This window comes from Ornithodoros turicata, unplaced genomic scaffold (assembly GCF_037126465.1).
Source record: "Ornithodoros turicata isolate Travis unplaced genomic scaffold, ASM3712646v1 ctg00001049.1, whole genome shotgun sequence".
NCBI lineage: Eukaryota > Metazoa > Arthropoda > Arachnida > Ixodida > Argasidae > Ornithodoros > Ornithodoros turicata.
The window spans coordinates 154,749-170,763 of record NW_026999448.1 but is presented as its reverse complement, the minus strand read 5'-3'; the positions used below and the strand labels follow the sequence as shown (position 1 = coordinate 170,763).

The 16,015-nt window shown below is 45.8% G+C and overlaps 1 protein-coding gene across 2 annotated transcripts in view; it reads right to left on the bottom strand.

Moving 5' to 3' along the window:
- LOC135376171 (neprilysin-1-like) overlaps positions 1 to 16,015 on the bottom strand; it is a 148,938-nt gene that overhangs the window by 88,093 nt on the left and 44,830 nt on the right. For both annotated transcript variants that reach the window (XM_064608766.1, XM_064608765.1), the window contains exons 6-7: positions 9,515 to 9,610; positions 9,202 to 9,407 (exon numbers count right to left, since the gene is read on the bottom strand). In XM_064608766.1, coding sequence (XP_064464836.1) covers positions 9,202 to 9,407; positions 9,515 to 9,610 — 302 coding nt within the window. The remainder of the gene's footprint in view (positions 1 to 9,201; positions 9,408 to 9,514; positions 9,611 to 16,015) is intronic.

Genomic DNA, 16,015 nt, shown 5'->3' with positions numbered 1-16,015 from the left:
TGACCTTCCAAACGTGCGGTAAAACGGTTCTCTGTTGCGTTTTCGGGATTTTTTTTTCGTACACTTTTCTCTTCACCATAGAAATTTAACAGCCCACGGTGGAACGTGCACCATCCACTCTCTCAGCAAAAAAAAATCGTTCAAATGGGACATCTCGTTCAAGAGATACAAGGTCACAAAGTTGGAAAAAATTTAAGCCGCGAAATCGCGCCGGTTGCTTCGAAGCGCCGTGGGCGGAGAAGAAAATATCGCAGAGAACTGCGGTCAGGCACCTTTTGCATTTGCATCTCTTTGTGGGTGGGATAACATATATTTTTTTCGAGAGAAATAAAAAATGTGACCGGCGGGCATCATTCGATTATAAATGAAACTACCCAGGTAGTATTACCCCATTGAACTCGAAGTAGTTTAGTTTAAGGACCAAGTTCATTAGAGCGAGGATGGTTTCCGTATCTTTTCTGGTGTTTGTTGTAGAAAGGGTATTGGCAGAGCGCTGTGATTCCGTCGTTCTGTAGGATATTAGCATACAGTGATGTCATATCTAGCGTGGAGAGTATTGTGTCCCTACCAAACGTACGCGTGTTGTTTATATCTGATTGTTCTGAGGAGGTGTGGTGTGTCTTGTGGTATTTCTACCCGGCTGCAGTAAAATACTTGAGGTGCTTAAACAATACTATTTGGGTGCTATCAGACAGTAAGAATTCGAACAACACTTACGACATACTGACTGAATGGGTGGACAAAAGGATGCGTCAGAACAGGATTGGATTTGTGTATGTGGTGGAATTGAGAGCCCAATGTAGTTCTTACCAGGTGGAGCAGGCTGATGTGATGGTGCTTTGTACCAGGGATGAGCACAGTGGTTTATCCAGAATACCAAGCATGGAGGGGTGTTAAAAAAAGTTGGGGGGAGGGGGGTCATTATCATAATCATTACCGACATGTGTCTACAGCTGAAATTGCAAGAGCACCCTCTGTAGGGGGTACTTCCACCTAGTATCCTGGGTATTTAAAGCATGTAGTAGTTACTATGGGAAAGGCTTTGCGTATCCTGTTCACCGCGCAGACCGGTATAACGATTCTCTTGTTTTTTTCCAAGTTTGTACAACGCCCACCTCACGAACTGTTGGGATGTAGTGTATCTATTTCCTGTATGAGACACGCAAGCTTTGAACAAAGCTAAAGCTAGTAGGACGCCGAGTATTAATTCAGCAGCACTCTTTCTGAATAAGTGACGAACAATAACGAAAAGTTCAGAATAATTATTTTGTATTGAAACTAACCAGCATGATTGTGCATGAGACACGCTTCTTACTTGTGAATATGAGCGCTAGGTTCGTGCTGCCCTCGAAGTTCCAAATATGCTATTTTAAGTGCAGCTCCTTGCAACATAAGCAGTCGACTTCTTTCGGCATTATTATGCATGTACCACTCCGGCCCCTTTACACGGCGCCGTCAAACACGATAATTACACAAACTGTCCATGTGCTCCATCATGATGGATGCTGATCTAACAGTCTGTCATTGGAACTTCCTCTTCATGCTGAAGTCGATTAGCGGCTCAACATTTGAAAAGCAAGGCTTCCAAACTCTGCTGCACGTAGCAGGTCCCTCTCAGCTGCTGAAAGGTAGCTGAAAAGCTGACTTGTTGACTCTGCTGTGCTGGCTGTACCTCCACGTCCATATTGAAAAAGCACCCAGCAATACGGAAGTTGCGGAAACCACCTGAACTTCCGGTGTGGACTTTCCACCAATAAACGTCGCGGACGTTTTACGTCATACACATGGGAAAACCACTGCGTAATAGCTAGAGTTTTGCGCTGATCGCACGAGTTGAGGGCAGAAATCGAAACCGCTTTTCGGCTCCTTGTTTGGAATAGTTCGCGGCTCCGCAGAGACGAAACGTTTCAGTTGTAACTTGGAGTCACCATGTAGGTTCGTTATCCATACAAACAAAGCCGTTGATGACACCATTTAAGGGAAAAGAACGGCAAGCTACGCGTCTGTGTTGATTTCGGCGAGCTCAACAAGCAAGTCGTTCGTGAGCGCGTGATCATGCCGACGGTAGAAGAGAACCTCAGCAAAATCACTGAAGCTAAGGTGTTCAGTAAGCTCGACGCCAATGCTGGGTATTGGCAAGCCCACATATCACGAGAAAGTCAGGAACTGACCACCTTCATCACCCCGTTGGGAAGATACCAATTTCTTCATCTGCCCTTTGGTATCGCTACTGCCCCGGAATTTTTCCAACGAGAGATGTCTCGGATCCTTCAAGACCTCGACGGCACTGTGTGTCATATGGATGATGTCTTGATCTACAGGAAAAGTCAAGAACAACATGACAAGCGTCTCCACGCAGCATTGCGTAGACTCTCAGACGCGGGCATCGCCCTCAACGAGGAGAAATGCTAGTTCAGTAGGACCAGGATCCGCTGTCTGGGTCACATTCCGGACGTACGTACGATCTATGTGGACCCTGAAAAGACCGAAGTCATACGCAAGATGCGGGCACCTGAGTCTGCCAGTGAGCTACGGTCGCTCTTCGGGATGCTTACACACTTGATGAAGTTCCTTCCGGGGTTGGCCGAAAAGACGAAAATACTTCGTGAGCTCCTTTCTTCGGATGCGGCCTGGTACTGGGGTCCACAGCACGAGCAATCGTTCCAACAGATCAAGAGTGACTTGCTGGTGGATGGAAAATTTGGGATGATGAAGGGCCGAATTACGCCGAACATGGTGTTCTTTGTTCGGGTCACCAAATGTAAACGATGATAGTCTTCCTCCACGCGAGTCCTAACCGGCGATGATGGAATGTCCCAGCAGGCAGACGCAAGCAGCACGCAAATATTTTTTTTTCAATACTTGACCCGTATGGGCTGCCAATATGGGGAGTGCAACCAGCCTCCATATTGGACCTATATGGGCTGCCCATATTGGCGAGCCCATTTTGCCCATATTGCGCCAATATTTTCGTGGTAACGCCAACAGGGAGTCCGTGTAATAAAAAATCATTATCCGGTTTAATATCCAGCACTGATATTACTTCTCTCTTTTTGATTTTTCATTTCTGCAGATCCTATTGGTCCACGTTGCACAGCATTACAAGAACAACACCGCATTGCTGAAAAAACGAAGAACAGGTACTATGCCCGTCTTGCTGAAGGACCCAGGCAGTCATATTGCCAACTGTAGGATGGGACAAGCGAAAGCTTGCCCATATCACATTTCAAAAATAGTACTGCCTTCGCCCTAAAAACTAAGAGCAGAATCAACTAGTGCTAGGCAGGCAGTCCCACGGAACTACCAATGCCAAACATCCCTCAGGCGCCTTAATTGGGATCACAATAGTGTATGCACCAAAAATTTAAACGCGCTCCCAAAAATACAAAGGAGCGAAACACTTTCGTGACGGTGACGGACATACGCCTCAGCAACTCACACTGCGTGCGGTAACTTGAAAGCACCTAGTTTTACAGAAGACCCATCCCTTCCTATCAAACATTGTTTTTTACTTGACCTGCCGCAATTCTGTTATCATTAGAGGAACCAGCGACATTTGAGCCCGTATGAAACGTCCGATCTGACTGTCGCGCATGCCCATTAGTTGTAGTATAGTGATTTCGCTCAAACGACCACATTCTCAGTCGTTTCGAGCGATTCGCATTGGCGTCGCGAAGCAAGATTGCGGGTGCTTCCAGGAAGTGGAAAGTTGAGTTGTTGAGTTCTTGTGACTGTGATGATGGGATTGCCACGTACGTTGTCTGTTTCGAACAATGTGTATCATCTGCGGGAAGTTGTTGGATGTAACGACGTATTGAATTGGACATTTCACGCGTTTCAACGTCCCATCTTGCCGTGCTGCTTGGTCATTTGAGCAACACGGGTACGTAACATTTTCTGCATTATCAGTCAATATGGCGTGTACACGGGTAATATGGGGTCTATATTGCCAGGATTTTTCCCAGGTTGGCTCAAACTGCCCAGTTTGAGCCAATATCGGGGAAATCTTGGCGAAACTGGTCCCATATACTGGGCCCTATCGCCAATGACCAGCCAATATGTGCCCAATATTGTGTGGTGCTTGGGGATGTTCGTGGCCTTACGCTAGGACGGTGCCCGCAGAACTGGCTGGCAGGCGCAGTGGCAAGTCTTCATCGTCGTCCACGGGACGCTACAGATCGTTAGCATTGGGATTCACATCGAGACCGCAAGACCAGGTTGCCACGGAGAGTGCAGGGTCTTACCATATAAAAGTCTGCCCGCGCTGGCATGCCGTGCTCGCCAATTACTCAATGCAGGTGGCACATTGTGTTGCCTACGTATAAAACTCATAAGGACATTCAATCACGGTAAATATCACAGTGATTGAACACCGCAACACAAAGTTATAGCGCAAAATGTGCGACTCCCATAGTCAAAAGAGCAAAGACTGCCACGTTGGGAAGCGCAGTTGTGACGCAGCTCCCCAGACGGCGACGTGTCGCTTTGGCATGCAGAGGCGTTGCGGCGTAACGTTATTTCACTGCCTTTCAGTATAAGCAGACGACATCCCTTTTTGGTTGTCGTCTCCTAATTACGTTGGCAATTTCGTTCCTCACGTTGCTCACTTCAGAAGCAGAATGCATACGGCAGTAACACGAAAGCGAAATGAAAACCGCAGTTCCATCCGGCTTGCAGGATATGCGACCCGTCTCCATCTGGGGAGCAGCATGTCAGCTCCTCTTCGCAACATCGCCATCTTGATTGTTTTGACTAGGGAATTGCACATTTTGCGTTATAACTTCGCGCTGCGTTGCTTAACCACTTCGAAATGTACCATGATTGAATGTCCTTATCAGCTTTATATGAAGACCACACAATGTGCCCCTGCACTGAGTAATTACCGAGCACGGCATGCCGGCGGGTAGACTTTTATAGGGTAAGACCCTGTAGATCTAGCAGCTATCTTCTTCATCGGTTGGCTCCACCAGGGTGTCGAACTGGAACCGAACCGAACCGAAAACCGGAGCTGAACCGGAATTATTTCACGAACGCGAACCGGAACTGAACCGCTATATTTTCACCGGCCTGGAACTGAACCTGAACCTGAACTAAAGAACGAAATAGTGTTCCGGACCGGTTCCAGAAACGATTCAGGGCTCTTCTGTTTCACCTTTCGACGCAAATGCCCTCTGCTCTACCTCAGCACGCACGCATCGCGCTCATGACAACAACACGATGAGTCGGCACTGCTTTGCAGATTTCATATTGCACAGCTCCACTTAGCCAAGGATGTCGCCAGTGCGAATTCACACTTTCTTGAAATTCTGCTAAACATCCGAAGCTTAGTATCCCTCAAGTGTTCTCCTTCTTCGCGATGGTTTACTTGCGCTTCCTCTTTAATGGTTTCCTCACGTACACAATTTAGCAATACCAATGGTAATGGTACCGTGATGTTTAGCAATAACAACAACAATGATGTAGCAAATCACACTGTTTGGGACAAGCGGGTCGGACTCGCTCAAAAAAGCGCGACAACGCGGGAGCTGCCATCCGTTGGTCATGGAAGGTGTTGCCTTCCGTTGGATGCTTCATTCCGCTAAACTTGACGTGCTCGTTTTCCTAAATCCATCACTTGCTATCTAAATTCGGCGTACTATATGCGTATCTCATATGTATTCGTTAAACAAATAAGCAGTGAATATTTTCCCACTACACCACTTGCTTGTGTGCTGCCGTTCGTTCGTCACTTTATTATCACGAAACTCGACAGACCAGAACATGGAATGGCGGGTAGTTGGGTGGTTTCGTTTTTGCCATTTCGGGTTCCAGTTGGTTCGCAGAGCAGCATCAAAAAGGCATTTTAGTGCGTGTATTCATCTTTGGAATTTTGTTGCCTTCCGAAATACATGCCTACATTTGTTACGATGGGTAACGACTTATTGATTTCACTCGCAAAGCATACAAAGGCCACTTCAACGTCACGTCACAGGCGGTAAACATCTTCATCCGTGTCGGTGGAAACCAAAGGGTTAGCGGTGTCGCAGGTAATCTCATACATAAGATATGATTCACGTTTCATATGGCAACGTTTACCTTGTGATTCCGCTAGCACTACTCCATTCTGCACGTATCCCGAAGATTCGTGCGTACTCAACGCAATTACACGGCTGAACTCGCTTCATACGGTGGACACCGTTGCCTCCATCAGGTCGTTCCCCTGTTTGTCATCCCACGTGACTGCACAGGGTTGGCAACAAACGGAGCAGCTCCGCTGTACTTAGGGGGCTGAAATTCGTCCACTAACACTGTCCATGACCAACAGATGGCTGCGCCTGGGCGGTCAGGCTAGGGGATAGGAGAATCCCATGGACGGCGCGCCAAGTACGTTCTCTAGAGTCTTCCTATATTAACTGTATGGTTAGGGACGTGCACGAAGTACTAAACGCTGTTACTCGTCGTCTTCTTTCATTGTTCTCTAAAGCGGGGTGCCGGAGTGTGATATGAAGCAGGAATTAAGCGAATCGCTAAATATTGACCATAAACACCATGGTTCACTTATTTAGCTGACTAGCATATTACGTTTACAATGTCACGGACAGCAACATACAGGCTGCGCGCAGATAAACCTAACCGGCATTTGCACACGTAACTCAATGTCTACTTATCCGGGGAACCTTCCGGTGGCGCACAATGGCGTATTTATGCGTGCGAAAGCTAAAAACAATCCTGAAAGCCATACTCAGCGTAAAAAAAATAACAGCGCGCGAAAACGTCGGCATCCATGCATTATAATAGGGCAATATAGTGGTCTTATGTGAGTTTTGTGCGGGTACCACTAGAGGCACTACCGATGAGCATTCATGTGGGACATATCGTTTAGGATAGAAGCCGGGGCAACGAAAAAACGCGGGGGTGGGTATCGCGGAAAGAAGCGCGTTGGCGGAACAAACACGGAAGGCATTATGTGGGTTCCTCAGTTATTAAAATACGCCCCTGTAAAGGCCGTGCAAAGCAGTCATCGCTGCTGCGGTCATTCTTTGATTATCGGTTACAGCTCGTCAGAAATATGTTGCGATTTCATTTAAGAACAATTTGTGTTCTGTTCGTTCGGGCGTTGAAGGAAGGCTTCACGAATACCACAAAATCAAGATAACCTTACTTGTGCCTCTGTTTATACAACAGTGTACTATTTTGTGGGAAGGGAGTTGCCTCACAACAGAAGCCGCCGATATTTCGAACAGAGACTGTTCTTCTTCTGGGCACCGTCCTCATCATTGGCATGGTATTTAAAGAGTTAGGTGTGACGTGTTTAAAGGCTCATGCGAATTGTGGGTCTACAGCCCGGAGGGAAGAAAGGTTCCGTACGGGCTTCTACGGCCGGAGTGAATGGCTGCTTTGTTAGAGTGTGGAGGGGATTATGTGAACGTAGTGATCTAGGCTACAGACCCGTTACAGAATAATGGAGGGTTCAAGAACATGTGGACGAAACGGGACACACCCGTTTCGTCCACGTCTTCCAATGCCAATGCCAATGATGAGGACGGTGCCCAGAAAAAGAACAGTCTCTGTTCGAAATATCGGCGGCTTCTGTCCTGATGCAACTCCCTTCCTACATCTCTACCGGTTCGCTGGATTTCTACCCATCTAGTGTACTAGTTTGTTCTGCAAGACCAGAATGACGTATAAAATTGCGAAGCAGACGCTGTCACCGGCGACAGTACCGCCGTTTATATACCGCGTGATGGCAGTGACTAATGTTTTTCCATTTCTTCTTCTTTCGTTTTCATGTCCTTCGCAGGTCCACCGTTCGATACACACGATATACTGGTGTTTTTGTAGATCTCGCCGTCATGTTCCCTACACTTTAGCTTAGTTTCGGAGAGTGCAGATGCTTCCCTCACTATACACTAGCTGAACCGTTATGAACCAGTATGGAACGGGTTCGAACCGTTATTCTTTGCGCTCCGGAGCTGAACCGGAACCAAACCGAAACTTCTGAACCCGAACCGGATCCGTATTTTTTTCGATTTGACACCCTGGGCTCCACCCGGAACTGAACCCTACAATTTCGCCACACCACGCTTTTTCTTTTCTCTTGTGCTTCGAAAGCGTTACAAGCAACTGGAACGTTGGAGCTACTTGAGAGAAATTTCGGAGCTACTCTCCTGCCGACACGGACTTGGGATTTACAAGCAACATTGGCAATTCACAATGCGTGTTCTACGGGGAAACATTGTGAAACAGTTGAAGCAGTGTCCGGTAAACCTAAAGCGACGAAACAATAAACAATTCAATACGTTATCAATAAACGATTAAATAATCTCTTATACAGAATAAAAATTTGCTACTTCGCCTCACCCACTTCTACATATTTGCTCCGGTTTAGTAGGTTCTTAGGTCGTGCTCGCAAGATTATGGGTTCCCTCGAATAACATAAGTTGAGAACCGAATTTGTACGTTTCACCGAGTCAAGTTCACCATCAACCCCAAAGTCGACTGTCTTGCTGTTACTGGTGACAAGAACCTCGAGTGAATGATGCACACTTTTTTTTTTTCGTGTATTTCGAGAACCATTGATTTTGATGATCAGAAGCATTCACGTGAAAGCTGCGATATCTCTGCGTTGTGTGGGATATGTTTATTTAAAAAAAAAGAAAGGGGGCTGTGGAGATGACGACAGGCCTAAATGTATTTCCTGCAACGCGTAGGCAACGGCCACCAACTGTTGATGTCGCAGGGCCACGTCACGACGAAGCATGACGTCACTCTGCCGCCTTGGGATTCTCGCTTGCAAGATATAATATATTTGCGTTCCAATAACCGCAGCTGTCTCGTGATAACCTCACGTGTCAAACGTGCCCGTTGCTATGCTCTACTACACATTCCTATCCTATCCTATTCGCACGCAAGCTGTATGCGAATGGGTGTATTTTACACTGCTTGTTGGCCATTTCAGGGAACGTAAATACATATAACAACGTTTTAGGTACACTGGGAAACGAGATGCCCGGAGAGCAACGATACAGTATAGTGGAAAATTTGTGGAAGAGTATTTGCAAGAATTTTAATTGTTAGTGGCGACAGTCTTCGCAACGGTAAATACGCTTGTTCAAATTTGTAGCGACGGCAACAATTTTTGCGTTACCTTTGAGTGAAGTAGTGAGAGACACTATTCGTAAGTTACTTCTGACAGCGGGTACAACACTGGCATTGACTTACCTGTATGAGATACTCCGTGACATTTTTGACATCCTGGTAGACACCAATTGTAAATATTGGGGTTAACTTGAGTTTCACCATAAGCAAGGTGAACGTGTCTTTCCAGTCAGGAACTTCATCATATGTGGATAACACGGGCCACGATCCGACACCCAAGTCCCTCATTACCTGTCGTAGCGCCTCCAAATCGTCTTCGTCACATCTATCTGCAAGAAATTATACGGAATTCCACGATGTTTCGACGTTTCGAGACTTGTCCCAGACTATATCACTTGCAGTCGTCCTATTTGTCCTATTTCTGTCCCATACATACCTTCCTTCATGCAGGACTGATAAGCGTTCAATATTTTGTGTGTTATGTTCGCAGTAATCGGCATTTTCAAACACACTGTTTCGTTTCCAAGTATGTCTGAAACGGAACAACAATGAATATGTACGTCAAAGCTGTGTCCTCAAGGCAGGGCGTTCACATGAGAATTTTGAGCTTTTTAGAGCTCGGTTAACTATACATGACCAGAATTCAGGACACCTCCTCTGATGCATGTTCTGCTTGATAGCAGAAGAACGTGTAAGAAACCCAACTTGAAAGAAACGTATAAGGCGAGGAGGAAGGAAGACAGACAGAGGCGTGGGCAGACGAGAAAGGGAGTTTGTACATCGGATATCGGGCTATCAGAGCTCGGCTATATGCAGCAATTGCCCAGCGCGGAATGCAAACGTGATGAATCAGCTCTGATAACTTTTGCCAAGCTTTTCTTTGCTGTACTGCTGCTCAGAATTCTGGGCTGTGCTCGTAGCGTGTGGAACGGTGTGATTGCCACTCGTAAGGCTGGTTCTGATCCATTTTTTTTGTTCTCTCTGTGTGCAATAGGGATGCCGTCGACGATGAGAAATGTGTGTCCTGGGGCGACTTCTGAGGGAAATGCGCCGGCGTATGTGTGGCAGCGTCTGAGGAAAACCCCAGAAATTATCCTACATTATGATGAAAAGAAATTATACTCTACTATAAGCTACGAAAACGAATTCAGTAACTGCACTTCACTTTGTTACTTGTACCTTGTTACTCCATGATCACTGTATCGTACGCTTCAGTTTGTTCTTGCCCTTATCATAATTCAAAATTTTGCGTGTTACAGTCTCTTCCCGGCACCATCAAGAAGGTTTGTCGGTTACCAACACCCTCCCCTAGAAAAATAAAAATAAACAAACAAGCGGAAGAGTGCTTAATTTCAGAACATCTTGAGGTGGCAGCAGAGTCACGTTCTACACAAAAAGTGATTGGTAAACAAACACCTCCTAGATAACATCGGGCATTCACGCTTACGTCACCTATGGAGGCCTGTCTGCTTTGCGATCTGCTTCCAGCTTTCTTCTCGTTCGTTCTTTCAATTACCTCATAGAAACAACCACACTAATAACAGCAGGCCTTCCAGTGTGACGCACGCAGGGCAGAAGCCTCTTGGAGGTGTTGCTCAAATAAGCGCCAGAATCAAAGACAAAAGGAAGAGAGATGTAATCGCAAACTATGGTAATAAGATCGTAGGGACCGACGGACGTCATATCAAAGTTTCCTTTCATCGCGCCAAGAGTAGAGTCGGCGAAACGGCCGTAATGTTTCTCGCAGATAATCGCCATTCTTCCGGAATTCTTAAGGCTGGTTTAGAGTCCGACGTAGTCTTCGCCCATCGCCGCCTGCGCTGCGCGCCGACAGCCTGCGTTCGCTACGCCACGCTTCCTCATCGTGCAGGGATCATAGTCCGACGCGATTCGGCGCAGCGCAACGAAAACAGCAGCAGAGATTTACACGTTTCGTAGTGGGAATGCAGTCATATCTGTACCCGCGTGCTGGAATCCGATTAAAGACAATCCGTGTTCCCATCGTTTGCACAGTTAAGTGTGTATTACTGTAGTACGTTTGGTACCCCCAAACATGAACACCGAATTAAATAAGAAAGTCGCACGTCTTCCCAGCTGTTCTCGTTCTTTCGCTTGTCTCTCTAGTCCATACGTCGTTTATTATGTAGGCACGGATGTTCCTTTCGAGTTTCGATCGAAGCTCAATGGGCGACGCCATGTTAGGAAATGCGAGTCTACCGCAGCCCACGCCGTGCACAGCTCGCTGGCCACCGCCAGATGTAGAGCATTGTTCTACTCCCCCGACGGCGGCTTACGTAGTCGCGCATTGCCGCCGCGCCTCGCTTCGCCGAGTGTCGTCGAACTATGAACTCACGAGCGACGGCTCGCGATGCTCGGCGGTGCGCCGCGCGTAGTTACGCCCCGCTCCGTCGGACTCTCAACCAGCCTTTACGGGCGTCTGGTTCGCTTTATTTTAAAATGGGGGGGACACGATAGACAATTTTAGAGAACCGTTCAGGTAACATCGCTTGTCTGAACCAATCAGTGGATAAGATTCTCTGTTTTATATAACTGCAAATTGGCGCCAACAAGCATGATAACCTTACAAACCGTCTGCTAGAACCTTATGCGCTGCCATTGATAACGTGAAATAAGAGACTTCAACTAGCCACTAACGACACTCCTCGCAGTCCCATATGAAGGCACTTTGTAATATGCGAGAAGCGGTAAAGAAAAACTCTGATGCAAGTACAAGTTTTCTCACTCGTCGGAAGCACTGTAATGCTTAATACGCAGTCTCCGTGGGACGTGCATTACTTGATATGATATGTTTGATTAGAATGCTTGGAAAGCCGTGCCGTTATCTCAAAACACTCTTCATAAAAAAGAAGAAAGACATTACCCTCAAATCGAACTAGGGAACATGAAAGCTAGAATCGACATCTGCACCACTGAACCAACAGCCCAGAATTTTGTCATCGTGAGGGACCACGACGCAACCGCTTCGGAAGGCACACTGAGCAGTCCTTATTTTTGTCGTAGAAAAGAAAAGAAAAAAAACCCAAAAACTGGGGCACACTGCAGTTGCACTAAAAGAACCGGAGAAGACAGGTTCGCCTTTCGTGCATGACATGAACGCTTTCGAAGAGGACGACACTTTGTGAGGAACACATTGCTTTCTCGAAATGCAAGCACAAAGTCACGCCAATGCAATTGAAACAGCGAAAATAAGTACCAACGGCTTTTTGGCTTTAGTTGCCCTCGCGCCACTAAACTTTCAACTACATACATACAAGTACCACCGGAACAACAACAACAACAAAAGAAACAGACGCACTTGGGTTTCCATTCCAGTTGTTCACCACTGTGGGACCTCTCATAGAATACCTAAATGTTTACACGTCTTTCTAAAGCTGAGGAACAAAGATTATCCCAGGTGAAATGCTTAGCTTCAATAAAGGGCAGGGTGTACGCCGGTCAAGTCAACTTGAGGAGGGGCAATTTTGGGAATGACTGAAATATCGGAATCACTATTAAAATCACAGTAGCTAAAAGCCTGTTCATATGGCGGATGTAATTCGCACCGCTTACAATTGAAAATGACGTCCTGTATTGCGAGCATGCACTTGCGCGAAGCCTCAAAACGGACTATGAGTTCCGCATCAGTAGGGAACAAAGGCTGTTCAAGCCACAGGCCTCAAACTAGAATGAGTGATATACTAGTATATATATACTGGGTGCGTTACTTGAGACTGACCAGAATTTTATTAAATTCGCGGTTTGTTTTTCTTTCCGAAAGTCGTTGAATATATCTATTCCTGACGGGACCAACTCGATGGTGGTGATGTATCACTAATTAGTGCAGCCGTTGATTACTTTTATAATGAATCTTCAGAATTCCTGAAAACAAGTTGAGCGCGCAATTCCAAATTTGTAGAGAACTATACTAAGAAGTCTAGTCAGCAAGAATCGAAACAGTAGCACTTTTCTGTGCCCTTACAAAATTAGCAAAATGCACTATCTTCGAGCGTTGCGCGAGTTCTGCGTCCCCTTTTTCCTATAACTCTCACTGTCACCGTTTGACAACACTGACATCACGCTGTTCCTTAAAACATGGGCCTCCCCCGCTTCCTAGCCTCCTCGTTGTTTATCTTTTCTTAAAATCTGATACAACGTAGACACTTATTGAGCAGCGGAATCGGTGATTTCATTTGTGTTATCTGCCACGTTTTTACAGCAATGCATTGGTAGTTTTATCGCGTAGTTTTATCGCGTATATAGTGTGTCGCGTAGTTTTATCAAATCGCGAACTGTGTTGTAAGGTGTTAGCAGATCAAGCAACATAACGACGGAAAGAAAAATCAAATACGGCATGTTTTATGACAATGTAGACTGAGAAACGGCATCGCTATTTCCCTCACTTCCAGGGACAAAGCGGGCTGTTGCGTGATTTCAGGAACAACCTGATGTCAGTTGAGAAGGGGTGACACCGAAACAGGCAGAGGAGAAATTGGTCGCAAAACCCGCACAGTGCTCAATTATTTTGTATTTTCGCACATTTTTTTACTAGAGCGCAAAAAAGGCGCTGTGGTTGCGGTTCTTGAGGGCACCTCAAGGTTCTGCTCTACATCTTTGCAATTACATAGTCGACGTATTTTCACTAATTATAAAGATTAATCACGAAAGTTAATTTACGGCTGCGCTATCTGACACACCACCACCTTTGAGTAGGTCCCGTCCGGAATAGATATATTCAACGACTTTTGAGAAAAAAAATGTTCATTGCGGATTTCACAAAATTTAGTCAGACTTACGTCACGTACCCTGTATATATGACAATAAGCACGCATGGTATTGTTAACATATTCTGTTATCTAGAACGAGTTAACCTGTAAGGATATTAGGGCCTTGCGCAATGCTGCATGAGAACGAACAATTTTGCGAGTTAGGGAATAAAGGAAGTTTAAGCCGGGGATGTCCGGAATTTATGTTAAATGATTGACATGTATCTACAACAAATACGCGTGGGAATTTATTCATCTTAATTCCCTTTACCATTAGAGCGCGTCAAAGCTGGCCCGCATCATTGGTACTGGCGTGACATCGACCTCGAAGGAAAAGTTGATGGGTTGTGTCTTTACAGGGAACAAAGGACGTTTACGCCACAAGTTCGAAATTCATTATAAAGGATTGACGATCATCTACTTTACAAAAAACATGCGTGGCACTTTATGCATCTTATTTAGTTTCACCATTAGAGCGCGTCAAAGTTGGCTTTCACGAGGACTCAGTCGCCACATCCATCTCGATGAATGAAAATTTGATGAGTTTCGCCTTGACAAAGAACAAAGGACGTTTAAGTCACAGGTTTGAAATCTATGGTAAATTATTGACAAACATCTACACTACAACAAACACCCGTGGCACTTAGTGCATCTTAATTAGTTTTTCTATTAGAGCGCGTTAAAGTGGGCCCGAACGACGATTCCGTGTCAGGTCGATCTCGATCAATGAAAATTTGATAAGCTTGGCCTTGACAGGGAACAAAGGACGTTTAAGCCACAGGTCCGTAATTTACGGTAAACGATTGACATGTATCAACACTACAACAAACACGCGTGGTAATTGTGATGTGATGTGATAGAAAAAGAAAAAAATGGGGATTAAGTCGTGGTAATGCGTTCATCTTAAATACCCTTACCACTAGACCGAGTCAAAGTTGGCCCGCATAATTGGTTACGTCGTCACATCAACCTCGACTTCATAGGCAAGAAAGGACGTTTAAGCCACAAGTTCGAAATTTATGTTAAATGATGGAGAATAATCTACACTACAACAAACACTCGTGGCACTGTGCAAAACGGGGATTCCTGTAACGGTGAAGTAAGTCGGAGTGCAAGGGAGAGTCATCTGCTATTCACATATTAAGTGCACAGGCGATCGCACAGCATTACCGCAACTAAATCAAACCGAACGCCATGCAGTATAGATCTAGTACGGCATTATTAAGCCAGAACTCTGACGTCGCCCTGTCGTTACTCTCATAACTCCCTCGACACACAAAAAAGAGAAAAGAGAAAAAGAAAAAAATAATAAAAAGGAGAAAGGAAACTACGCAGACCGCAGATCAAACTCAAGCCTTCGAAAGTTCTGTCCCACATCTTTACCACTAAGCTAACACCGCCCGTTGCTATCGCCTTCAGGAAGTAAGAGACATACGCTACGCAAGCCACACTGAGCCTCTCAACACTTCTTTCGTCGTGGGAACAAAATTGGAGCGTCCTACAGTTGCGCACAAAGTTGCAAAGCCTACAAGACAAATTCAACTTTCATGTCTTACATGCACATTTTCTGGAGAACTCATTGTTTTGGCCAAGTACAACAAAAATAGCACACGATGCATTCTGCCATGAAGCCAACACTGCGAAAATAAGTCCTCCAGCAACAAAACTGTGACGCTCTTGCGCTTCCATTCCACTAGTACGCCATCGAGGGGTCTCTCACAGCAACACCCATGTGTGGAGATTTCTTTCTAAAGCTCAGGGTCAACAGATATTCTAACAAAACCAGATGGAATGCATTGCTTCTATGGAGGGCAGCGAGTACGCCGGTCAAGCCAACTTTTAGAAACTGTGTCCCGCATTTCTGGGAATGCCCAACGTATTCTCAAAAGTTATTAACGAAAACCTCAACGAAAGTCGCATGTTCAGCAATTGTTCAGTCACGACAAGTCAAAAGCATTCTCATTGGTCCATTCCTGCCTACCACAATGCGCCGTTGTTGCAATTGTTCATGCCTGCAGGGATGTGCTATAGAAGTGCGGTCGGCTTTCGATGGTCTGCCTTGACGCATTGTGTCTTTAACTCCTACTTGCGAAGTCTGCGGTGTTCAACACACAGAGCAGCACACTTTTCTTTTAATGCAACGGCTGTCGGGATTACAGCCCCTTCTACGGCTT